Below are 26206 nucleotides of genomic sequence, written 5' to 3'. Positions count from 1 at the left end.
AGAATTTAGGAATTAGAAGACAGCCCAGTGACAACCAAGAAACTACATGGTGTTGCTATAGTTCAGGCTTTCTTAACCAAGTTTTCATGAAACCCTGGGGTTGAAGGCCATGGAAGGGTTTTCTGAATAGGTAGGAGTTAATTGTGAAAAAATTGTCAATGATGGGCCTGGGATAGGAGGGAAGGGGAAGGCCCCTGGTAGGGATATACACAGCAATGCTTCCCAGCCATATTCTGCATGATTGTGCTACTTCTGGGGTTTCTGGAAGCCTGAAAATGTTTCAGGGGTTTCTCAAGGGTAAAAAAGCTGAGAAGGGCTGCCATAACTGTATCCAATCCTACTTTACGCTGTGAAAACGGCCAAATCAATTATTGGCTCCTAGTACCTACAGGAGATACCTAGTATCTATCAGGAGATGAAACATGCTGCAGAACAATGCTCACTATTTCGCATCATTTATATGACTCTTCTAAAACCATCCTTGAAGGAAAAATGCTCTGATAATGGAGTCTCCAGTAATAACATCACAAGTTAACATTTGTCCTGAAAAAGCAACTGAAAAAAATCTCCTGTAGGGTTGCCAAGTGCCTGAGGAGAAAAACATCTTGGCCCAGTAATAGAGGCTTAATGAGCTGTTATTTACTTCCATGCCATAAAACGCTTTAGCTTCATTTCCATGTATTAAAGGGACAGGTCATTTCTCCCCAGGCCTGTTGGTAGCCCTGTACTAAAACAGTACCAGAAAACAGTATTGGGGGGGGGGGGGGGAGATGAGCATTTCTTCTGCCATAAAGTATAAGGTAACATAGTTTCTCTTTGGCCCTGAACTGATACACAGGAACACAAGGCAAAATAGATTTTTAATGACATTTGTGAAAACAATGTCAAGGCATTTCTTCTAGTATTGTTATTATACCAGAAACCAAGTTCTTTGATTTCCTTTAGACGATCAGGCAGGCAAACTGGCTCAGGCGGCAGGTCCTTGCATGGGGACTGGAAGTTCTTTCAAGGAAGATGATGTACTTTGGCGCCATCAGAAGCTTTTGTGCAATAGAAGGTTGCGGTCTGGCTGTATTTTTCCTAGTGGGTAAGAGCAAAAGTCAGGATCTGTAACTGTCTCAGTAAGCTGAGAATTCTGTGACTGTTTAGTAACAACCAGCAAAGCGGTGCTGTAAAGTGGTGCAAATCTGTTATCTCGCAGTGCAGTACAATTATCTGATAGCAATTATTTAGGGCCAACATCAGGCTTGAGCCTGAGGGGGGAAATGTCCTCTCCCTGGTAACTGCAGCCATTTCAAAGTGGGTTTGCCTTAATTACATGGAACGATGGACACCTATTTTGAGAAACGAACGGAGTGCATAGAGGAGGGGGTGCTTATTCCCCTCTAGCTGAGGTCCCTTCAGAATTGCCAACAATCTGGAGAAAAATGTTTTGCCCTTGAATAGAGACTAAATGTATTGAGATAGGCAGCTGAAACTTTTCATGGCACCAAGGTCAATGACCTCATCTGCTACATAACATACCACCAAGCCTCTGTTCAAGGGACAGGACCTTTCTTCTTGCCTCCAGGTTGTTGGCAACCCTATGTGTCAAGGAGTACAGTTCAGGGGAAGAAAGCATTCAGAGAGATGCCTTGAGGAGGAAAGCCTGTCGTGGAGCTGAGGGAGGGTAACTTAATCCATACATCCCTTTTGCAGTCAAAACCAGATCCTCCACCCTTGCTGCATGGTCAGGACAGTTCACAATTAAACAAACTTGTGTCATGTCTCCTTCTGCCATAAGGCAACCTACCTTCACACTACAAAACTGGCAGTGTCAATCTAAGCAGAGTTATGCCATTCTTAACTTGTTGATATCAGCAGGTTTAGAAGGGTACAACTGCTCAGGATAATAATGATAGCGCATTTATTTTTATTTCCCACTCTCCACAGTTGACTCAGGGTGAGTAACATTGGAATAAATACAAAAAGTATATAACAAAATAATCAAATTAATTCAGTTTTAAAATTATTAAAATGTATTAAAGGTAAAGGTATCCCCGGGGCAAGCACTGGGTCATGTCTGACCCTTGGGGTGACGCCCTCCAGTGTTTTCATGGCAGACTCAGTATGGGGTGGTTTGCCGGTGCCTTCCCCAGTCATTACCGTTTACCCCCCAGCAAGCTGGGTACTCATTTTACCGACCTCGGAAGGATGGAAGGCTGAGTCAACCTTCAGACTGCATGTCGCTGCCTTACCACTCTGCGCCACAAGAGGCTCTATGTATTCCAACTGCCTATTACAACTATGTATTACAAAATGTATTACAACTGCCTATTTTGCATTTTTAAATCTTCTGAGGGCTGGATGGCATTTGATCGATGGAGATTAGATGGTTCTCAAGCAGGGAGGCCAGAATTTTCCTGATGTTATTCCTGGCCTCAGCCAAAGCTGCAGCTATATGAACATCTACCTGTGATTAAGGCTATCTGTTGATAATATTTCTATTTTATCTCTCTGATGAGCTCACAGTATCATGTCTTTGTTCCTTCTGTCCTTATAATAAGCCTGAGAGCGACCCTAGCTCAATATCACCCAATTTACTGTGAGGCTAAGTGAGGAGTTGAACCTTGATCTCCCCAGTGTTAATCCAACATGCTGACCCAGCAGTTTCCAACCTTGAGGAGTCTGTGGGCACTTTTAAAATTTTGAGGGAATCCCCACAAAATGACTGCCATGGGGGCAATCACAAAACAGCCACCAAGGAAAGGGCCAATCACAAAAAGGGAACTTTTCAGGGGTCATTCCTCAGTATTTAGGAGAAAACATGTTTTGAGTTGGAAACACTTTTTTGAAACTGTGGAGAATTCTTCTAGGATGTTCTGTAAATTGGGTGGTCCCTTTTTTAGGGCACATATTTAGACACTGTCTTATGCCCACTGAAGAAGCAAGAATAGGGTGAAACAGACTTTTATCAGATCTTCATGTGGATGGCAGTGTGACAACTGAAATAAGAAACCAAGAGCAATTGTATAAACCTTATATGTATACTTCCTTAGAAATTGAATATCAGGTTTGTGTAAAAACATTTTGAATTTGATTTTGGGTTTATTGTACAAGAGTTTTTCTGTGCAGTGATTTCTGGTCTGCTGTGTAATCTCTACGCACTGTGCAACCCCCTTGTAGGTTTTATGACAATACCGTGTTCAGCAGTTTGCCATCAAGTGATTCTTCCACATACCTTAATGTGACTCACAACTTTCTCTGTTGCACTGGATTCAAGTAGAGTAACAGTACAACCTCCAAACCCGCCACCAGTCATTCTGCTGCCGTAAACGCCAGGGGCTTCTAAAGCAGCCATAACCAGCTCATCTAGTTCTGCACAGCTGACCTCATAGTCATTCCTGAGAAAGAAGAGCAAGTCACTTCTAGAAGGGAAGGTCATCACCACCAAAAACACATAAGGGGCAGCAATTTTTTTAAAATCTTGAGAAGAAAACCCAAGCACAAAATGGCACTCGTACAGCAGGTGCTCAATGCCATTTTAGAGAAGCATCATTTAGAAGGGAAGGGAGGCCATGGACATGCCCTTTCCCAGGCACAAAACTAATTTTTAGTTACATGCCTAAGGTAAAACCTTAAGAAACAATTTAAATAATTATTTCGTTCAGCACTGTATGCAAATACGGTCAACCCATTAGTACTATTTTTTGGAAGTAAAAAATTACATATACTAGGCCCCCCCCCTCCCCCCAGCAAAGCCTTCGCGGGGCAAGGGCTTCCCGGGGCCTCCCGTTCCCCCGGTCAGGCATCGCGCTCCCCCCCCCCCCGTGTTCGGTGCTGCGAGAAGAGCAGGGCTGTTGTTCTGGCCGACTTGAAGGCTTGCCGTCCCCGGCCTCCCCAGCCATGGGCCCTGCCCCATGGGTGGGAAAGGAGCAGGGCCGCCGCATCTTCAGCGCAGCAGCCCTGCTCCTTTCCAGCGGCCTCCCTCCCCAGCCAAGCCACTGCGTGGCTGGCAGGAAAGGAGCAGGGCCGCCGTGTCTTTGACGTGGCAGCCCTACTCCTTTCCCGGCGGCGAACCCTGTAGGGCCGGGCGACTCACCTGTGGAGAAGGCTCTTCTTCCCACGGCGACTCCCCGGACAGCCAAGCCGAGGCTGGGCCAAGTAACCAATGGGGAGCCATGCTACGCGCGGCTCCCAGTTGGCCACTTGTCCCTGGAGTGACACTCCGAGTTTTTATCACGGACTCGGCCCACCCTTTTCTCTTCCCCTTTAGCCCTTACTGCTTTATTTAAACAGCTCCTCAGGAGCAGTTTAAAGATAGAAACGGTTTGTCAACACAGTGGGTAAGAAAATAAACTGTGATTTGGAAGGTCCCTATTTCAGCCTAAATGCCTGTAAATTGTTCTGGGTGCCAGGAATCTGAGATCATGTACATGTGGCAGTTGGCATACCTGTAGGGCTGGCAGACAGGATAATCTATCTGCAGGAATGTCACATGTACACGTGGCAGTTGGCACACCTGTAGGACTGGCAGACAGAATAATCTATCTGCGGTAACATCACTAGGTGTGAAATGGCTCTAAGGCTCTTCAGTCTTTTGGGTATCAGCCTACCGTAAAGAATTGTGACTCTCCACCATCAGTTGCCCGAACATCTTGTAATCTCTGGACTGCAGTGCCTCAGCTGCCTTGGTAGTGCGTTCAATCTCCCCAATCACATGCCTGGCTCGCCGGTACACCTCCTCACTCATCTGGGCTCTAGAAGCTGCCCAGAAAGAAAAAATCAAATTAGGCAAGCTAGATTAAGGAATTATCTCCCAGGAATTACCTAGGTTACATAACTACCCTTCAGGAAAAAATGAGGTGGTATTCAAATTCTGGAATTAACCATACGTCTACAAGGACATCCCACCCCTATTCCCCAACCTGCTCATTGGCAGTCTTCTGACCGTCCCACAGTGCTTAGGGTTTGGAATGTAATGTTCCCAAAACTTCTGTGGGAATGTTGAACATGCATGAATACATGAAGCTGTCTCATACTGAATCAGACCACTGACCCATCAAAATCAGAGCTGCATCATCTCCAGACTGGCAGCATCTCTCCAGGGTTACAGGCGGCAGTGTTTCACATTGCCTGGTCCTTTTGATTAGAGATGCTGGGGAGTGAACCTGAGACCTTCTGCATGCCAAGCAGAGGCTCTACCACTGAGCCACAGCCCTTCCCCTTAATGACTGTGTGCAGACCCTGCAGCCAACCCTGGCTATCTTACAAGCTCTGACATGGAAAAACCTCCTATCTCTACCCCCACAACCTTTTATGGACAAGTCTTACCTTCTAAACTGGACATGTTGGCTTCTCTCAGGCTCACCTTGCCAAGCATCTTTGCTGCCTCTTCACACTGGCGCCGACGTGTGGGGTATTCACTGCCTGTCAAGGTGTGCCGTACATTCGAATTGGTGATGAGAACAACTAAGTTGGGGTCTGTTAAAGGTACCAGGTGAGTCTCCAGTGACCTGGACTCAAGGGACACAACAAGGCCACATGAAACAATTTCAAAAGTATGGGTCTTTTAAATGTTAGATTTCTATGATGAACTTTGACCAGTGTTGCCACCGAGCTTACTGGGTGACCACAAACCATCTGCTCTGTCTCCCTTGCTCCCTCTCTTTCAATTTCACAGGGATGTTGTAAGGATATAATGAAGAAGACAGAATCATGTATGCCACCTTCAGCTCGGTGGAGAAAAAAGATAGTAAAATGCTACAAACAGCATTTAAAATAGATGAAAGCAGAGCAGATATATTGTTCAGATACTGTTCTTAATCAGTTTCCTAATCAGGGGTCAAGTAAAATTAATTATGCTTTAATGAGATTCAGCTGAGCGCACTGGCATTAAGAGGAATTCGAATAGGGAAAGAAGAGAAAATAATTTCACCTAAACGTGCGTGATCCAAAATGTTGCAGAAATTAGGGACGTTTCTGTCAGTAACTGGAGAACAAAAGGGCAAAATGGCACACAACATTTAGGGCAAGGGGGATCACAAGTAATACCTGTAACTTTTTGTCTTCCATCAGACTCCTTCTGAGACTTCACCATAAAATCCGAGTCCAGTAGCACCTTTAAGACCAACAAAGATTTATTCAAGGCATGAGATTTCGAGTGCAAGCACACTTCCTCAGACTAAGAACTCGAAAGTTCATGCCTTGAATAAATCTTTGCTGGTCTTAAAGGTGCTACTGAACTCTGATTTTATTGTGCTAATTCAGACCAACACGACTACTCATATGAGCCTTCACCAGTTATTGTCCATAAGTAACATTAAAATCTTCCTTACGGGGCTAGGCAGCTCCTGACCCCTTCACTAATAATCATGGATGTAAGGGGAGACATGAAAATTGGGTCTCTCAGTAGACTGAGCTACAAATTACATCCTGACCTGCAGTCTATCAGCAAAGCATGGCCCTCCTTCCCCATCACAGAGATGAACTGGTCCATGATCCCACAAGGCATCATTGCAAAGGTGTGCTCCGCTTTCTGGCATGCCAAAGCCTTAGCTACTGGATCCCCGTCATCTGTGTCACAGAAGAAAGAGACATTCATAGGCAAACAAATGCTTCCTCTGCTCCATGGAAAAGGCAAGCAGGCTCAATTATGGCATGATGGTCTAGCCTCCAGGTGTGGATGAAGGACATGAGCCTTGCTGGATCAAACCAACACCCTCTTTCCCATAGGGAACAGACAATGGCTTTTGAGCAGCTGACAAGCTGTGCCTGAAGGTTGCTACCCCCTCCTGTTGTTTGTCTCTGACATCTGGTACTCAGGGGTATACTGCCTCTGAGGAGTTAATTCAGCTGACGTGGCTAGCAGAAGAAGAGCTGTTTTTTTTTTATATCCCACTTTTCAGTACCCAAAGGAGCCCCAAAGCAGCTTACAAACACCCTTTCCTTCCTCTTCCCACAACAAACACCCTGTGAGGTAGGTGGGGCTGAGAGAGCTCAAGCAGAACCGCTCTGTGAAAACAGCTCTTAGAGAACTGTGACTGACTCAAGGTCACCCAGCAGGCTGTGTGTGAAGGAATGGGGAATCAAACCTGATTCTCTACATTAGAGGCCGTCACTCTTAACCGCTACACCACCCTGGGTCTGTTACAATGGATTTAACAGGTACAATGGCTTTAAGCCATGAACCATTGTGCTTTTACCTGGACAAAGTTGCTGCAGAAATGTGTAGGTAGCCATCTCCAAGGATGCTGAACTTGAGAGACCACCACCCAGTGGAACGTTACTTGCTATGACTGCATTAAAGCCTGGGAGGGGTTCAGCTATAGGGGGACAGGAGGAGGAACAAGAGAGCTTTCAAAAAGCAGCAAGACCAGTATATATATATATATGAATTTTCCTATTAGTACTAGGCACCCCTGAAGTACTGCCTTCTCGGGGGGGGGGGGTACTCAGGGTGAAAGCACAACTGGACTAAGTCATTGCAGGATTCCTTTTTGGGAAGTCTGCTTTAATTGCCATCATGAAATCCCACCCACTGCCATTTGTGTAGCGTACAGGCTGGACTTTATCACATTGCAGATAAATGACTAAAATATAACTAAGAAAATTTACTTGAGAAATATCAATCACCTGTGCTCCGTTCCATGTATTTTTGCCAAAGGGATTGAAGGAGAAACTTGAACTTCTACATGCAGCAGTACAAGTAAAATGCAAACAAATGCACATCTTGCAAGGCAGTCCAAAGCACAACTGCACCCTTCCAAGCTCATTCACTTTGATGGGCTTCTATTTTGAATCTTCATTAGTCAGTTTGGTGCAATGGTTAGCATGTCAGACTAGTATCTGGGAGATAATGGTTAGAACCCCCACTCTGCCATGGAGGTTTGCTGGGTGACCTTGGCCCAGTTGGAAACTCTCAGCCTGGTTGTCACATTTTGTCTGAATTGTCTCATTTCAATTATGATCACATAGAGAGACACCCAGAATCTGCCACAGGCATTGTATTTGGGAGGTCTCGAGTTTATGTCAGGTTTTAGTAAAGTCCATGTTTCTGATCCATATAGGAGGACTGACAGAATTAGAGTCCAGAAGACTTTGGTCTTGAGAGAGATGTTTGCCTTCTTCCAGAGGCACCATTTGAGTGTAGAAAATGCTGATGTTGCTTGGCCAATCCTATTGTGGGCTTTGGTGGTAGATGACACTTTCTTTTCTTGCAGCAATGAGCCTAAGTATTTAAATTCTTTGACTTGCTCAATTTGGGCACCACTGAGGTATACATTTGTCGGTGATCCATCTGTTGTTATTACTTTGGTTTTGTCCACATTTATTTTTAAGCCGTAAGATTGGGTGATGCAGGCAATGTAATAGAGGATATTAGTAGACTGTATAAGCAAATATGGCACTATCATCTGCAAACATCAGATTTGTCAGGAAGTTCTTTTGGCCATATTGAACTCCATGTCTCCTCTTGAATACTTTTCTCATAATGGCATCAACTACTTAAAAATTAGGGGAGAGGCCACATCCTGTCTGGATGGTGAACTCCTCTGATAGCTCATTTTGAATCTGCACATGGCTTGTTGAACCATCATATCCTGTTCGGAGTAGTGGGATTATTCTGTGTCACAGAAGAAAGAGACATTCACAAGCAAACAAATACTTCCTCTGCTCCATGAAAAAGGCAAGCAGCTCAATTATGGCATGATGTTCTCGCCTCCACGTGTAATTATTTTGGGGGCACATTTTCAGTTTCTAGTACCTTCCATAGAGAAGGCCAGTAAGGTAAAGGTAAAGGTATCCCCTGTGCAAGCACCGAGTCATGTCTGACCCTTGGGGTGACGCCCTCCAGCGTTTTCATGGCAGACTCAATACGGGGTGGTTTGCCAGTGCCTTCCCCAGTCATTACCGTTTACCCCCCAGCAAGCTGGGTACTCATTTTACCGACCTCGGAAGGATGGAAGGCTGAGTCAACCTTGAGCCGGCTGCTGGGATTGAACTCCCAGCCTCATGGGCAAAGCTTTCAGACGGCTGCCTTACCACTCTGCGCCACAAGAGGCTCAAGAGAAGGCCAGTGGACACAGTCAAAAGCGGATTTGAAGTCAATAAAGACAATGACAATTTTCTTTCCGCACCCAATTCTTTTCTCTGCTAACTGACGGATGGTGAACTCTTGAACTCTTCTTAGGATTGCACTTTTGTAACTGTAAGTTCCTCCCTCATTCTTTTGCCATCCACAATAGTGCCGCTGAACATGTACAACTTTACTAACTGCAGACTCTCTCCCCATAGATTCAGAATGAAGGAATGGGGCTTTTTTCCAGATAGGACTGGGGTTTTGTACCCCGCTTTTTACTACCCACAATTGCCTCTCCCCACAATGGACACCCTGTGAGGCAGATAAGGCTGAGAGAACTCTGATAACTTTAACTGGCCCAAGGTCACCAATTGGATGCATTTGGAGGAGTGGGGAATCAAGCTCAGTTCTCCAGATTAGAGTCAGCCACTCTTTAGCACTGCACCACGCTAGCTTTTGCACAGTAGTTCTGAGCCTTGACATCTCTCATGGCGCCGCATTTGGAAGGACAGGCCACTGGCCACACCTTCTTTGACAGCACTCTGAAATAACATCCCACTTTAAAAAATCATGGTAATAGTGTTGTGCCATCATTAGCTTTGGAGTTGTACTTCAGAACTGTTCAGTTTCCTCACTGATCCATCTGCCATTCCTAGAACACAGCAGGAAATGGATGGGGAGGACTCTCCACTAAGGAATGCTATAATGTTCTTTCCTCAAGCTTGCCAAAGAATGTAGGAGCCCCTACATGAATAAAGACTTTACCCCTATAATGCTGGATCACTCCCTTGACATAATTTGCCCATTGAGGTTTTCCTGGTTTCAAGGCACCACCTTCCACGGGAGCCAAAAACTGCACTCTTTTGGGCTCATCCGCTTCTTCACTGGTCGTGATAATGGATATTATTCCATCTTGCCTTGGACTCCCAACCATCACAGTTCTCATATGCAAGGCCTGAAAACAGAGACAATAGCTGAATCTTCTATGCCAATAAAAAAAAGCAGAAGCAAAGATTATGTAAGATGTTTTCCAAATGGTATTTGAGAGGGCAGGTGGGAATGAGGACAGGTTGTTGAAGAGCCAAGTTAGGTTTGGGAGGAGTCCAAGAGTCAGAGGTCTGGTCTCTTCATGGATAATGTTTAGTAAACAAGAACATTTGTTTAGGGAAGTTACTATCTCCACCACCTAAAGTTTCCCAATGCAGCCACTAGGTCTACCAAGGTACTGACACGCACCCAGGGGTATGACTGAGAATACAACCATGTTGGGGCTACCACTGATCTGTAGCCAGTGAGAGTATTCTGTGGGGTCTCTGGCAGCCATTGCTAAAGATTGGTTTGAGCATCTCTGATTTAAAATATGCTTGTTAATACATGCAAAACAGCATGACCCAAAAAGGCTTTCACAGGAAGTCTTTCCACAAGAGCAACAGCATTTTGTTGCTCTTCACCTGTGGCTTCCTGGCTGGGTCTCTCCATTCTCCTCAGTGGTCACTCTGGCTGCTGTAGAGTAAAGCACACCTTTCTCATTACCATGATGCAAATAGACTCCCTCAAAGGGCATGGTGATATCAATGACACATAGCAACATTGTAAAAATATACTTACTGAAATAATGGAGACAAAATTTACAAAGGATTCACCGGGGGGGGGGGGGCACCACATCATAAACTTCCAGAAAGTGCTACCTGGTTTCTTTATTTGACACTTTGATTTAATAAAGTATATTATTTCAAAAATGTTTCTATTTTTGTATCTGTTTTAGATGAGTGACCCCATTATAATGAAGAAGTATACTCTACATATAGATATAAAGAAATCCAGTATGAGGAAAGATCCAATAATAGGGGGGGTTTTGCTCAAATTGGGATCTTTGAGTCTTGCTAAATCTTTTGGGAAACTTTCCTCCAGTTTTGCAAGAGAAATATTTTATGCTTTAAATATAAGATTAATTGTTCAAACATTCCTTGCCCTTGAAGTAGTAATAACTCTCTGTTGCTAGCAGGATATGGTTTGTAAAAAAAGATTTTATTAGCTGTTTGGTAGCTGGTAGACCATGGGAGGGCAGAAAGCTAGGATACACATTTTGTAAAATAAAATATGCAAAGTGAAATCATGCCTCTTATTAGCACTGAGGCATGCCCACAGTGAAAATGGTACGATGGGTAGGGACTTATGGGACTGCCCTAGTAGACAGACTTTGCCAAATTAACCCAAAACCAACAAGCAAACAGCGCCTGATTGTAGACTGAAAATGATCCAGAAAGGGTGGAATGTAGAGAGCAGCTTCACATGCCTTGAGGGTGGAGAATAAGCATGTTCCAACCCCTGAGAGTTGAGAGGTCCCTGGAGGGGGAGAGGTTCCAAATCATTCGCCTCCCCACTACTCCTAAGAGCCCCCAGTTTGTAAAGGTATAATAAATAATCTGGGAAGGGGAAAAAAAAACAACATGAAAGCAAACTCAATGTTTCCTGTTTTCTAGAAAACGTGTGCATTTTCTGAGACTCCAAAGCAGGGGTAGTCAAACTGCAGCTCTCCAGATGTCCATGGACTACAATTTCCAGGAGCCCCTGCCAGCATTCGCTACTGCATTCGCTGGCAGGGGCTCCTGGGAATTGTAGTCTATGGACATCTGGAGGGCCACAGTTTGACTACCCCTGCTCCAAAGCCTCAAGCAAGCCCTAGGGTCCCTACTTCTGTTCGTGTAAACCTACAACTACTGGGGAGACAGGTGCGGAAGATTAGCAGTTACAAAGGTGAACCGCGGCCCTCCTAGACCGATTACGGCTGTCCAGGGGGTAGGGTGGGGGCGGCCCTTCGTAAATATCTGTATTTCCTCCAGGGTAGGGTTTCGCTTCATTTTCGGGAACGAAAAATAAATTCACTTCCATGGGCTCGACCCCCCCCCCCCCCGTGTCCCATTTCTCGGCCAGAAATTCCTGGCCAGGAACTTTGTCCCTTTTCATTTCGTTTAAGGTCACTCGTCCCTTACCATCGGCAGCACGAAGCCCTGGTTGTAATCGGTGTGCTCTCCGATCAAGTTCACCCTTCCAGGTGCCGACACCGCGATCTTAGGATCCACCCCTCCAAAAGCCCTTTTGTACGCCCCGCGGGCGGCCGCCACGAGCGAGCCCAGGTCGGAGTCCTTGAGCCCCTCCATGGTTTTGCTTTGCATGCCAAATTCCAAGCGACTCTCGGGAGGCAGCGGGCCCTCCGTCTCCCGAAACAGGGAACAACCGCAACTACACGGAGCTGCACAATATCCGCGTCTCAGTCCCGCCTCTCCACGCGTCTCCCCTCCCCGGGCTACCCGCCCCTGGGCTTCCATCAATGCCCTCTAGGGGTCGCTAGGTTCCCTTCAAACCTCGCCTCTGCTGCTTCTGATTTTACTAGCCGTCGACTGGGCGGCTACCAAGGGTGGCCAAACTGTGCCTCTCCAGTTGCCAATGGACTACAATTCCCCTGGCAGCGCATGAGGGCGCATGGCAACACATCTGGAGAGCTACAGTTTGGCCACCTCTGCGAGTGGCTATACAGCTCTCCCCGCCTCGGAATTTTGATTGTGTACAAGGAAGCGACATTCAAAATGTATTAGAATTTTTTAATCATGGTTTTGGCAAGAATTTTATGTAGGCGATTGATTTCAGTGATCATTTTGCTCTAGAGTACGTTCTGCAGGAATGCTTAGAGTGCCTCAGATCCCTTAAACTCAGAGTGTAAACAAACTAGGGTTGCCAGCTCTGGGTTGGGAAATACCTGGGCAATTTGGGGGTGGAGCCAGGAGTAGGTAGGATTTGGAGCAGAGAGGGACCTCAATATTGTATAACCCTCACCCTCAAAGCAACCATTTTCTCCAGGGGAACTGATCTCTTTTGTCTGGAGATGAGCTATAACTCCAGGGGTACCCCAAGCCCCACCTAGGGACTGGCATCCCTAACAAACAAACCCTATACATTAATTGCATGCACTTTTGTTGTTGTTGTTGTTAGGTGCGAGGTCGTGTCCAACCCATCACGACCCCATGGACAATCATCCTCCAGGCCTTCCTGTCCTATACCATTCCTCGAAGTTCATTTAAGTTTGCACCAACTGCTTCAGTGACTCCACCCAGCCACCTCATTCTCTGTCGTCCCTTTCTTCTTTTGCCCTCAATCACTCCCAGCATTAGGCTCTTCTCCAGGGAGTCCTTCCTTCTCATGAGGTGCCAAAGTATTTGAGTTTCATCTTCAGGATCTAGCCTTTAAGGAGCAGTCCGGACTGATCTCTAGGACTGACCGGTTTGTTCGCCTTGCAGTCCAAGGGACTCACAAGAGTCTTTTCCAGCACCAGAGTTCAAAAGCCTCAATTCTTTGACGCTCGACCTTCCTTATGGTCGAAGTTTCCTTGGCCATACATTGCAACTGGGAAGACCATAGCCTTGACTAGATGCACTTTCGTTGGCAGGGTGATGTCTCTGCTTTTTATTTATTTGTTTGTTTGTTTGTTTATATTTATATATATATACCACCCTCCCCAGAGGGTACTGTCTAGATTTGCCATAGCTTTCCTCCCCAGGAGCAAGCGTCTTTTAATTTCTTTGCTGCAATCCCCATCTGCAGTGATCTTGGAGCCCAGGAAAATAAAATCTGTCACTACCTTCATTTCTTCCCCATCTATTTGCCAGGAATTGAGAGGGCCGGATGCCATGATCTTCGTTTTCTTGATGTTGAGTTTCAAGCCAACTTTTCCACTCTCCTCCTTCACTTAAATGGACTCCGGGGAATGGTAGAGGACAGGAAGGCCTGGAGGATCATTGTCCATGGGGTCGCAATGGGTCAGACACAACTTCGCACCTAACAACAACCTTCACCCGCATCAACAGGCTTTTTAGTTCCTCTTCGCTTTCTGCCACTAGAGTGGTATCATTTGCATATCTGAGGTTGATATTTCTCCCTGCAATCTTAATCCCAATTTGTGACTCATCTAACCCCGCCTTTCTCATGATGTGCTCTGCATACAAGTTAAAAAGGCAAAGGTGAACTGCTGAACTCCTTTCTCAATTTTGAACCAATCAGTGATTCCATGCCCGGTTCTCACTGTTGCTTCTTGACCTGCATATAGGTTTCTCAAGAGACAGATAAAATGCTTTGGTATTCCCATCTCTTTAAGAACTTGCCACAATTTGTTGTGCTCCACACAATCAAAGGCTTTAGCATAGTCAATGAAGCAGAAGTAGATGTTCTTCTGGAACTCCCTAGCTTTCTCCATGATCCAGCGTATGTTGGCAATTTGATCTCTAGTTCCTCTGCCTCTTCGAAATCCTGCACTTTTATTGGATAGTAAAGTTCATGTTCATGTATTGTTTGTATTTATGTTCCTTGTGAACCGCCTGAGCCTCAGGGGAAGGCAATATACAAATATAATTAATAAAAAATAAATTAATAATAATTTATTTTAGCAGGACATACTTTCCAAATTAGTTTAGCATGGGAATGTTAATAGAGGCCAGAATAACAAATGCAGCAAACAGAATCACGTCCATTGATTTGTGCTGAATAACTGATTGGGCAGAGGCTTTCCTCTTTTGCACAACAAAGTTTACCAGTGCTCTGCTGATGACCTCAGGATGTCATTAGTGAGCAGTCCTGTTACGTCTGAAGGTTCAGTAGATACAGATGCAGTTTCTTTGAAATAATCAGCTCTTTATTGAACACTAACTCCAACAAGAACTACCAAACAGTGAACAACAAAACTCCATGAACTTATATACAAATCAGGCACACGTCCCCTCTGACAAATGAGCAGGAAGTCGCTAGTATCTCCCAGCTGGGAGGACAGGAGGATGTCAGGTCCAGGTTGAGGACAGTCAAGCAGGGTCATGAGTCATTGGTCCATGAGGAGTTCTGCTGGGCCCTGGTTGGTGGTGTCAGGCACTGGTGCCAGTCTCCATCAACAAGCCATTTCCAGGAATCTTTGGTAGTGTGGACCATCTGCTCAGCTTACCCTTTGGTGGAGGGATGAAAAGGTGTCAATGTAATATGCCTGATCAGGAGGCTGTCAGTGAACTCCCAGAACTCTTCAGATATGAATTGGGTCCCATTGTCCAAGACATTGGTGTCTGGCAGCCTGTGAGTGGTGAAGAGTTTCTGTAGGGCCCGGATCACCATTTTGGATGTTACTGATGACATCTGGACCACCTCTAGCCACTTGGAGAAAATCAACAATTAGCAGGAAGGTCTCACCTTGGAATGACACATGAATATCAAAAGACCATCTACCAATGCTTTATTGATTATTCTAAAATGTTTGACTGTGTTGATCACAAGAAGCTATGGGATGCCTTACATGAATTGGGAGTGTCACTCCACTTAATCCACCTCATCAGTTCATTGTACACCAACCAGGAGGCCACAGTACAAACAATTTCTGGAGACACTGATTGGTTCAGCCAAGGAGTGAGACAAGGGTATATCTTATCACCCTTTCTTTTTAACCTTTATGCAGAGGTAATTATGCGGAAGCTTAATCTGGAAGAATCTACGAAGCATCTACAATTGGAGTCAAAATTGGTGGTTGTTACATCAATAATCTCCACTATGCAGATGATACAACACTCCTTGCTGAATTGGAGCGTGATCTGAATACCCTGATAAAGAGACTAAAAGAAGAAAGTGAAAAGATGGGACAATGCCTAAATATCAAAAAGACCAAGATCATGACAACTGCTGGCAGTAGCACCAGAGTCACGATTGACAACGAGAACACTGAATGTGTTGATTATTTCATCTTTCTTGGCTCTATGATCAATCAAAGTGGTGGATGCAGCCATGAAATCCAACAGCGAATAACACTGGGCCAGAACGCAATGTTAGGCATGAACCTAATATGGAAGAGTAAGGCTCTCAGCCTTAATACAAAGTGCCAGCTAGTAAACACCATTGTCTTCCCCATAACAACCTGTGGATGCGAAAGTTGGACCCTGAAGAAGGAAGACAGGCGGAGAATAGATGCTTTCTAATTATGGTGTTGGAGATGAATGCTGCAAATACTATGGACAGTCAAAGTTACCAACAAGATCGTTTTAGAGAGGAGCAAACCAACAATGTCATTAGAAGGGAAGATATTACAGCTAAGGCTCACTTACTTTGGACACATCATGCGATCAAACTCGCTAGAAAAATCATTAATGCTCGGCATGGTCAGCGGCAAAAGGAAACGTGGTCACCAAAGGATCCGCTGACTCTACACAATCAAAGCTGATACAGGGATGACCATGATGAACCAACTAAAAGAAGCAGTTAGAGACGGGCGCATGGTGGAGACTTTCCTATAGAATTGCCGAGGGTCGGACACGGCTGAACGGATAGCAACAACAACTCGTCTTGGAAAGGGCGAAGAAGTCTACCCTGTAACTAAAGCCCTTATGTCCCAACTTTGCATTATATTCCATAGGGAAACGATCTCCACTATTCACGCTTTCCGTTCGGGAGTTGTTGCAAGGGCGAAGCATCAACGCTCCCCAAACTGGTGGAACAGCCCAAAATAGGGAGGCGAAAGGATAGCCGATCATTATCTTTGGGTCTAGCCAAAATACAACGAATGCCGCCCGTGGGAGAGACTATATTTCCCTCAGTCTGTCTGTTTCCTCTGTCCCTACCCGCCTCTCCGGTCTCTCCCCCCGCTCGAAGGGGAAGTGGTTTCTCCCGGACTGCGGGACTGTGTTCGCGGAAGGGACTCGCTGCCGGAGGGCGCCAGGCGGAGACCGAGCGGGCTCTGCCGAGAAGCGGCTGCTGTTGCTGAGGGGAGGGCGAAGGCGCGCGGCATGAGTGGGAAAGAGCCACTGCTGGGAACCCTGAAAGGTGAGGCGATGGAACCGCGGGGCTGCGGGCTGGAACCGCGGGAGGGGGAAGAAACCCAAGGGTCGGCTGAGAGGAGGCGCGAGGTCCGTTCTGGTTACAGGTGTCTTCTTCGAAACATAGGAGGCAGGTGGAGCGGTCCTAATTTTGCACCTATTTGCCAGGGGGAACAAATATAGTAAGCAGATGTGGGGCTGGAAAGGATCCCTTCTGTAGCAAATATTAAAACGCTCCTTATGTGATGCTTGGCTGACAGCTGTCAGGTATGTCGCAGGAGAGAACGTCCCTCTCTTGTATGGTATTCTGGGGGTTCCTGGAGAGGCAAGCCAGATGTACATTCAGTCATGGCTTTGCCACCTCCTACTCAGCTCTCCCTCAAAATATTCTGGTGCTGGCAAGCTCTGGCTGTCTATGATAGCAGAGGAAAGTGGGGAAACAAGACTAAAGAAAACTTTGCTTCCTTATTGCCATGTTTGTTCAAGATCATGAAATGAGGTCTTTTTTTGGAACAGCTTCTAGGGGAAAGCATGTAAGCCACAGAGGACAACCAGAATATCACTAAAGATTAAGCAACTTTTGAGCGCCCTAGAACTTCTCAGCACACTGGATATTTAGTTAAGAAAGAAAGAAAGAAAGAAAGAAAGAAAGAAAGAAAGAAAGAAAGAAAGAAAGAAAGAAAGAAAGAAAGAAAGAAAGAAAGAAAGAAAGAAAGAAAGAAAGAAAGAAAGAAAGAAAGAAAAGGGGAGGAGAGGGGGATGAGATAAAACAAGTTGCTTGGGACCTGGTGGAGAACCCCTGGTCTCTAGCTTGTTGAATTGTAAAATGTAACAGAGGTCATTGGGTAATATGGATAGAAAATAGATTTTAAAACATATACAATAAAATCACTTAATTTTTAAAATGTTTATTTATCTCTTATACCACCCCTCCCAAACCGGTCATCCCAGGGCAGTGTACAACCTTAAAATATTAATGAGCACAATTATATAGCAATAAAATAATACAGTTATTCAATAAATAAACATTTAAACCTCATTCTGATCATAACCAAGTTTAACTGAGTTTAGCATTGCCATATCTGGAAGGGATGGGGGAGAAAGAAGGAGAGAGCCAGATAATGGGGTCTAGTAGACAAGTAGGCCTCTCTGAATCTAGCAACCTGTCTACATCAGTTTGCACAAGAAGTCTGAAGCTGTCAAAGATCCTCTCTGGAGATGGTTGAGGGGCCTCCAGTTAATTTACCATATTAACTGTTGAAGGAAGGTCATAGCAGAGTGAGAGATCTTGTTTGCAAAATTGCTGTGAGACATTTGCAACCTGATTTCCAATGGATTATTATTTGGGTTGCCATTCCTAGAGGACAGAAAGTGACAGAATTACCCTAAACGAGCTGGGCGTAAACTCATGGACTCAATGGAAGTGGCATAAACATATCATTTAATTGCTTTCACTGCCATCTCATTTGCTTTTGAGAATATGACACAGCTAGAGTTTTGTTGTCCTACACCCCCAATTTCAGAAGCCATGAGTGCATTTTACATTTTTGCACCTAGCCTATAAAATCCAGTTAAAATATCAAAAGCACATCTGTCTGTCTGTCTGTCTGTCTGTCTGGATTTCTATACTGCCTATTCTGCAGTACAATTGTAAATCAAGCTTCTTGCGTGACTATTCAGAAATCAGGTTTAAGCATTTTAAGAACTGTAATTTTTTTTTTTTACACATGCCCACTAATAAAGGACGTAGAACTGAAAAGTGCTTAAAGTGGTATCTGTCACTGACCTCAGTTTGCAACATGTCATGTTTTAAGACTGGGTGTAGACTATTATATTTCTGTCATATCCTACAATGTTTCTGTTCTCTTAGGTTTTTGTAAACTACAACTGAATTCCAGGGGACTGTTTGGTTGTTTTGGCAAAGAATTATCATATGGCTGTATTTCGATGTGTGACACAGTTTACTAATATAACATAATTAATTTTTGCTATATATTCCCACTGTCATGTAGTTCTTAGTCTGACAAAAAGTGTTTGCACTCAAAAACTAATGCCTTGAATAAATCTTTGTTGGTCTTAAAGGTGCTGCTGGACTCTGATTTTCTTATGTTGGCCAGTGGGACTGAAGGGTGGAGTTCAGAATTCCAAAAGAATTGTCAATATTTGCAGAACTCAGCCCAGTGCAATGTGTTCAGGAGTGGTTAGGTGACTTTATCACTTTTATTCCTTTAAAAAATGTCATCCAAGATAAGATATGGCTTTTCGGGCATCTGAAGAAGTGTCCATGCACCCAAAAGCTTGTACCCAGAATTAAACTTTTTTTGTTTTAAAGGTGCCACTGAACTCAAACTTTGGCATAAAATAAATAATTGTGGGTACACTCCACCATGAAATTCCCCTGTCTGGGCCTTATAGAAATGGATGGGAGTGGCCCTTCATTTCAGAGGGGCTTAGAAGGATGCCCTGGTGGATTGTGCCTTGTACTATAAAGCAGGGGTAGTCAACCTGTGGTCCTCAGATGTCCATGGATTACAATTCCCATGGGAATTGTAGTCCATGGACATCTGGAGGACCACAGGTTGACTAACCCTGCTATAAAGTACCTTAAAAGAAAAGACACAGAAATGAGGGTATCCTGCACTTACCAGTAACAGAAACATACATCCCCCACACCAAAATGTATGACTACCCAAAGAAGATACCCATTTCTTCAACAGATTAAACAATAAAAATAATTTTAAATAGCTATTTGGAACTATGGCTGCTCAGAATGAAGAAAGCAGCTAAAAGCAGCTTAAAGGCCGGTGAGAACTAGACACCTGAAGTTTGAATGGGTATCTAAGATGGTGCTCTGCACTGGAGAAAGAATTACAAAATTGGGGCACTGCCATGGAGATGCTGCTGCTGCTGCTGATGTCATCCATTCAGTTGTGTCCAACTCTTGGCGATTCTATAGGAAAGTTTCCGCCATGTGTCTCTGTCAATGACCGCTTCTTTTAGATGGTTCATGGTCATCATGGCCATGGAGAAGGTAACTTTAAAAGATCTAAATTCCTGAGAAGTTATAACCCAGAGCAATGGTTTATGTGCAGTGGGGATTGAATAGGATGTGCTTAGTGTGCTGCCGCCTCTAGTTCCCAATTTATCACCTCTCATCGACCTTGCTACAGCACCTAATATTGCAGTTCTCCTTGTTTCCAGATGCCTTCAAACACAGCATTGTTAATCCTGTATTCCCAATGGGCCTTCCCGAATTCATGATAGGGATGCCAGCATCCAGGTGGGACCTTGAGACCCCCCAGAATTACAGCTGATTTCCAGGCAACACAAATCACTTCCCCTGGAGAAAATTGACTGTATAGCATTATACTCCATTGAACTGTATGGCATACAGTCCTCCCCCAAACCCAGTCCTCTGCAGGTTCCACCCCCAAAGTCTCCAGGTTTTACCAGCTCTTAATTGGTGAACATCTTGAGAGAGTTGGGAAGTCCAGATTGTGCATGTGCAGATTCCCAAGATTTTAAAATGGAAACTTGGAGAACAAGGAAGAAAATAGCCTTGGATGTTCTGACTCCTGGGAGGAAGAAACAATGATGACAGCAGGGGTGGGGGGAAAGCAATAGCATGTGCTGCCATCCCTCCACCCCCAAAATGTAACACCTGAGCCCACTGCCTCATTTTGCCTCAATGCGGATCCAGCCATGATCACCTGATTACATTGACGGTCAGGGAGGTCCACGTGGGAAAAGGTGCTCCTTCAGATTCACCATGCCCTGGCTGTTGACATTTTTGCGGTTATTCCCTGAAATACATTGATGGTCAGAGCAACTGAGCAAGAACAAACCTTTCTATGTCCAGTTAGAGCCATGTGTTAGGAGCCAGAATTCTGTACTGGCTACATCTGGCCACTTTTCAGTCCCACAAAAAAGCACATGGCAGTAATTAATCCAAGAAGCAAATTGTCCTTTCTAATAACAAAAAGGTATTCATGAGCTTTTAAAAAAATTGCAGCACCATCAATGTGTATAGTTCTTTAGAATCATAACATAGAGGCTGTTCCCTTATCCAATGTTCCTATATATGTCATGATCCAGGCAGAGATGTCTTATTTTGTGCCAGTCACCTGCCATCACAATTGTCAACCCAGGAGCAAATAAAATATTTTAAAATGGTGGGCAGGTAGTGGCTTTAGTGGCATCAGGACCTGCCAGGAGACCATTTCGGGGGGCTGAAGTTCAAGGAAGTTGCTTGTTCCCTGTTTAAAGTGGAACTGAAGTATTCTTTTACTGCACAGTTTTTCTACAACTTTGTGGTTATGTTGGGTAAGATATAACCTATGCAGTGTCCAGCTTTTGCAGCTAGGGAATCTGCGTCTCTATGCTTAGTTCAGGATGAGCATGTAGCTTGGCTTCATTTGGTAAATGCTGGGACCCTTTCCAAGGAAAAGCACCAATTTTCAAGTTAGTCGTGTTTGCATAATCTTTTCTTGTTAGCTATAGTACACCTTAACAACAACAACAACAAAACTCCACACCCAAAGAGCATTATCCAAATTGGGTTGGATGCCTGTATCATGTACCTTTTTATGTACATTAAGTACCTGTTCTGCAGAAGAGGTGTACAGCCACTAAGGGCACACTCTGTATTCATCTTAGTAAGCAGTTTACAACTACAGGGTACTGCAGAGGAAAAGCTGATTATTTAAAAAAGGGCAAAGGACGGATTTAAAGTATTTCTAATGGCAGCCTTTGTTTTGAATGTAATGCGTGTTTCCGCATTCTTTTTCCCCTCAGTGTGCATCCGCAGTCTTCAGGAAGGCACCAGCCCTTGTACAGACTCTTCCCCACATCTGCAGCCCTTTTGTGAGATCCTGGAAATGATCCTTCGGAAAGGAATAAAGCGTGAGTGGGTTGCCTTTGTGCCGTGGCAATACACAAGGATGATTGGGTAGCACAGAAAAGGGGGCAATAGCAGGGTAGGACTGAAAGGGAATATGCAGCCTGTACAGCCCTGTCAGTGTAGGATTTGACAGCCCCATATTGTGTTCTATGTCACGGTTAACTCTATAGCGGTTAGGAAGGCAGGAGGTTCCCTGCAAATGTGTCAACCAATGGCATGTGAAGTTCAAATCAGAAGAGGGAGAAGCACCTTGTGATCATTTTCCTGTAAAGTACAAAGATACAAGAGACAAGGGATTGTGTTTGAATTCCTCAAGTTCTGTGGTCAGAAAACCCATATTCCACAACTGGAATAGAAGGATTTCTATTGCACATATTGTTGAGGTGTCTAGGGCCTGGTGTCTGAGAAGAAGCCCAAGGAGACAGTGGTGGAGGAAGAGCCTTGGAGAGATAGCTTCTTTCATGTCTTGTAAGTCCAGGTAGTTATAAAGTACAGATGGAGAAGCCCTATGAGTTCGGATAGCTCCTCAGTGCAACCAATTAAGCCAGGCCATTGCTCTAATTTCTATTTCCCCAGAGGTCGTTTTGTGAGGCTATCAAATTCTGCCTGCATGATAGAAACATACAACTAATGCCAGTGGTGCTGGGTTGTGCAATGCAAGGCACACCTGTATTACCAATTTTTTTGTCAAAAATGGCCTTCTTGTCTTCTACAGAACCAGTTTGGGGTTTCAAGAAGAGAGACTATTGGCACTGGATAGAACAGCTTCCTCAGCAGGTGACCCATCACAAGTAAGTGGTCTGAAGCAGCAGCTTGTGAGGCTGCAGGGAAAGAGAGTCAATGTGGGGCAAAGACTTGGTCCAAATCTTCATCCAGTCACAAAACTGGCAAGCTGACCTTAATCCAGTCACCATCTCTCAGTTTAACCTGTCTCATGGGATTGTTGTGAGGATAGAAGACCAAGTGGCAACTGAGCTTACTTGGGGAGGGGTAAGATAAAAATATAAGAAACAAAAGAATCTTGGTTTTCCACTCCTTGTCCTGCCCATATTGCTTTCCTTCAGCCTGTTACTGCATAATCTATAAAGTGTTGTACTAAAGTTGTACCATAATTAGAGGTGCTCATAGTTTTAGGCCAGGAGCCCTAATTTCTGTGTTTTGTTTTCTCATTACATTTTTTAAAGTGTATATAGTAGCAACCCTGGGGGGCGGGGAAGTATTTTCCTTTACAGCAGAATTTATTATTCCTATAATACTTGGTACTTATCCTTATGATGTGTTCAGGAAGAAATTAAAGAAGTCACATACATTTTCAGCTTGAATTGTAATAATTCTGATTTTGAGTGTAACTTGAGCAACATGCCTGTTTTGGTGAACCAAGTTGAAAAGTCCAGTGGAGCTCAGTGTGACACTGTCTTCTCTTTCCCTGTAGTGTGACGCTTCTGTCAATCATGACTGAGAAAACAAGTTCTTGTGAGAAGGTGCTCACAGCACAAGGCCGAGGGCGGTACTTCCTGCGTCAGGCTTTGAGTAGGAAATTATTAGCTGTGGCTATTCAGCAGCTAGTCAGAGTTCCCAGACTGCTTGAGGTGAGAGTATTAAATTAAATAATCCAGAAAAAAAACAATTGAGAGGGGGAGGGAAGAAGTTAGAATAATTATACTGCTCCACCTCATATCTGCGTAAATACTCTTTATCTAGCACTTAAAAGCTCTGAGGCCTTCACTTAGGGTTGCCACCCTCCAGGTGTGTCCTGGGGATCCCCTGGAATTGCTCCTCATCTCCACATTATAGAGATCAAAAGGATGAGGAATCTACAGTGGTCCTTAAGATTTTGCCTTCTAGTCTAGTTGAGAGGTATCTGACCTCTCAGCATCTGATCTCTTGGAAGCTAATTAATACTGCTCGCTAAATGTTCCAGTTTTTAACTATTCATCCATCCTTCTGATGCTTTTGTGACCAACATTTATATTGTACTATTTATGCCTTTTTACCCTTTAAAAATCTGATTTCAGTGGTATGATCCAGTGATCTCCATCCTGGGCAATGAAGACTTTTTGGGTAAGATTTCTGGGCATTCAGAGGTTTTCCTGATATTCTGAGCCACAGTTTGCCACTTCTGAAATCCAACCCATGTTTAGGTTACCAACCTCAGGGTGGGATCTGGAGAACTACAGTTCCCCTGCAGGAAATTACAAACTCAGGTGCAGACTCTATAGGATCATAGTCCCTCTGAGCTCCCTCCACTGCCTAGACTCCACCTTCCATGGGCACCATGGCCAAATCTCCAGGAATTTTACAAGGTGAAGATTATTTCCCATGGCACCAAGACTTCAAGGACAGACAGTTTTATTGGACATTGTTTATTATCAATTTAGCTTGCTCCATTGTGAGAGCTTGTGAGGAGTAAGCATATGCTAATTATTCTATACTGTTCTGGGATTTGAATTAAAATGTCTCAACTCTCCACTTAGAAGATATCCAAGAAGATAATTCCAAAGCTGCAGCCAGTGTGGGATAGCTCTCCCATGGAAGCCTGATGGGTGACCTTGGGCCAGTCACATAGTCAGGGACCGTTTCCTCATTAGGAGACATACCTTCTTTTAGCCCCGCTTTGGATTTCCTTTGGATGCTGTGAGTCAACTTTAGTGTTTCCATATTTGGATTTTCCTCTCCTTATTTCCCAGGCTGAAATTCACAGCACGGCTTCCATACTGAGTCCAATGGAGACAGACTCCCATTGTGTTTTGCTCTCCTCCCCTTTTCAAAAAGTGTGTTTTTTGCACAATGGTGCCTGCTTGCACCTTTGTTTTCATTGTGCCCCTTAATCCCACCATCCTGCACCCTTGATTGCTTCCCCACTTTCCCCTCGAAGCGTCCTGAATGTAGGTTTGTTTAAAAACAAAAACTGGATTATAACAGTATAGCACTGTTGTGCAAGACTTAAAGACTGCTTTTTAAAAAAACAATGTTGTAACAAAATTATCCCCTTTTTTAAAAAAAGCATAACTTTCAGAACGGAGGGAGGACGGTGAAGAGAAAAGGGGCATTCCCAAAAGATTCAAAATCATAGGCCACCTTGAAAAGATGAAATGTGGTTTTCTGGGGTTTCCTTTGCTGCGGGGCAAGTGAGGGGGCAATTTGGAACTGTGGCTGAAGAAACAAATTTTAGTGCGGAAACGGACAACACATGCGCCCCTTAAAAATGCAATTCCAAACGATATCGCTAGTGCAGAAACAGTCAGTCTAAGAGTTGTTGTGACAATAAAATGGAAGATAGGAGAACTGCATAAGCTGCATTGGGGTCCTTATTGGGGGGAAAGTTTGAATAAAGACAAAATAGATAAATAAATGCCATCAAATAAAATTTTAAAAAATTTAAAAGTAAATACTGTTTCTGGTCAGTCTTAATGCCCTGTTCCCTTGCTCAAACTGAGGACTCAGGTCTCCAGTCTGTTTTAGGTTTTTTAAGTCTAATAGTTTACCAGAGACCTGCTAGTTACTAGAAAGATACTATTCAAATGAGTAGCCGTGTTGGTCTGAAAGCACAATAAAATCAGAGTCCAGTAGCATGTAGTCTGTTACATCTGTGTCACAACCAGATACAGCCAATGATAATCCTTTGTCAAAACAGCCAATGAATCCCCTAGAATTCAGTGTACTTTACAAAGAGAAACCAAAGTGTTGCTGGTAGAGAGATCAAAGCCTTTGATGTAGCAGAACTGATTTTTGCTATATATTCCCTGTCATATAAGAAGTCTGACGAAGGGTGCTTGCACCCGAAAGCTCACGCCTTGATTAAATCTTTGTTGGTCTTAAAGGTGCTACTGGACTCTGATTTTATTAGGAAGATACTAGTTTATGATAGTTTCTCTCTAGGGTCCCTTGTATGGGGGACCCTTGGCAAATGGTTGCCAATTTGAGATCGTTTAGGAGGTGAGAATGAACAAGGGGAAAAAATTTGATTGCGTTAGCTTGATATAAAGCTTGATTGCGTTAGCTTGATATAAAGTTGCTGGGTGATTTCCCTCCAGCTTTATTCAATACTGCCGTCCTGCTTTCATGTTCTTATAGCTGTCCCTTCTTCCAAGGGTTGCCAACTAAGCAGAAGATAATTGAGCCTGCAAGCTTCAATCTCTGTAACATTGCTACGGTAACTTATAAGAATCTCACATCTGCTCATTTTTCCTGACTCCTTTTAACACCTAGTTTGCTGGTTCTTCGTTTCCCCAGGCTGTAATTGTCTTTCTCAACCTTCTGAAGGGACATCATGTTATCTATGTTGCTTCTTATTCACCATTTCTGAGTCCTTTTTAATTCTTTCCCACAGTCACGCTAGCATTCACCCTTCTGTTCAAACACAAAAGTTAAAAGGTTAGGCCATAGTTCGTTCACAATACATTTCAGTTATATTGA

The 26206-nt window shown here is 44.2% G+C and overlaps 2 protein-coding genes across 6 annotated transcripts in view; one reads left to right on the top strand and one right to left on the bottom strand.

Annotated features, from left to right (window-relative positions):
• Nucleotides 1-841: 841 nt before the first annotated feature.
• On the bottom strand, nt 842-12388 carry GALK1 (galactokinase 1). The gene is made up of 8 exons (XM_077327804.1): nt 12052-12388; nt 9824-10013; nt 7185-7304; nt 6420-6555; nt 5314-5495; nt 4596-4746; nt 3221-3383; nt 842-1080 (listed from the first exon to the last, which is right to left on the bottom strand). The coding sequence occupies exons 1-8, from the start codon at nt 12385-12387 to the stop codon at nt 1006-1008; spliced, it is 1353 nt and encodes a 450-aa protein (XP_077183919.1). The 5' UTR covers nt 12388; the 3' UTR covers nt 842-1005.
• A 4362-nt stretch (nt 12389-16750) lies between these two features.
• LOC143832822 (uncharacterized) overlaps nt 16751-26206 on the top strand; it is a 24006-nt gene continuing 14550 nt past the window's right edge. For all 5 annotated transcript variants that reach the window (XM_077327807.1, XM_077327806.1, XM_077327808.1 and 2 more), the window contains exons 1-5: nt 16751-16897; nt 21685-21792; nt 22506-22581; nt 23223-23379; nt 23806-23851. In XM_077327807.1, the coding sequence (XP_077183922.1) occupies nt 16861-16897; nt 21685-21792; nt 22506-22581; nt 23223-23379; nt 23806-23851 (424 nt within the window). In that variant the 5' untranslated portion in view covers nt 16751-16860. The remainder of the gene's footprint in view (nt 16898-21684; nt 21793-22505; nt 22582-23222; nt 23380-23805; nt 23852-26206) is intronic.

Source organism: Paroedura picta, chromosome 3 (genome assembly GCF_049243985.1).
Source record: "Paroedura picta isolate Pp20150507F chromosome 3, Ppicta_v3.0, whole genome shotgun sequence".
Lineage (NCBI taxonomy): Eukaryota > Metazoa > Chordata > Lepidosauria > Squamata > Gekkonidae > Paroedura > Paroedura picta.
Note: the sequence above shows the minus strand (reverse complement) of the source record. Positions and strands in the feature narration are given on the sequence as shown.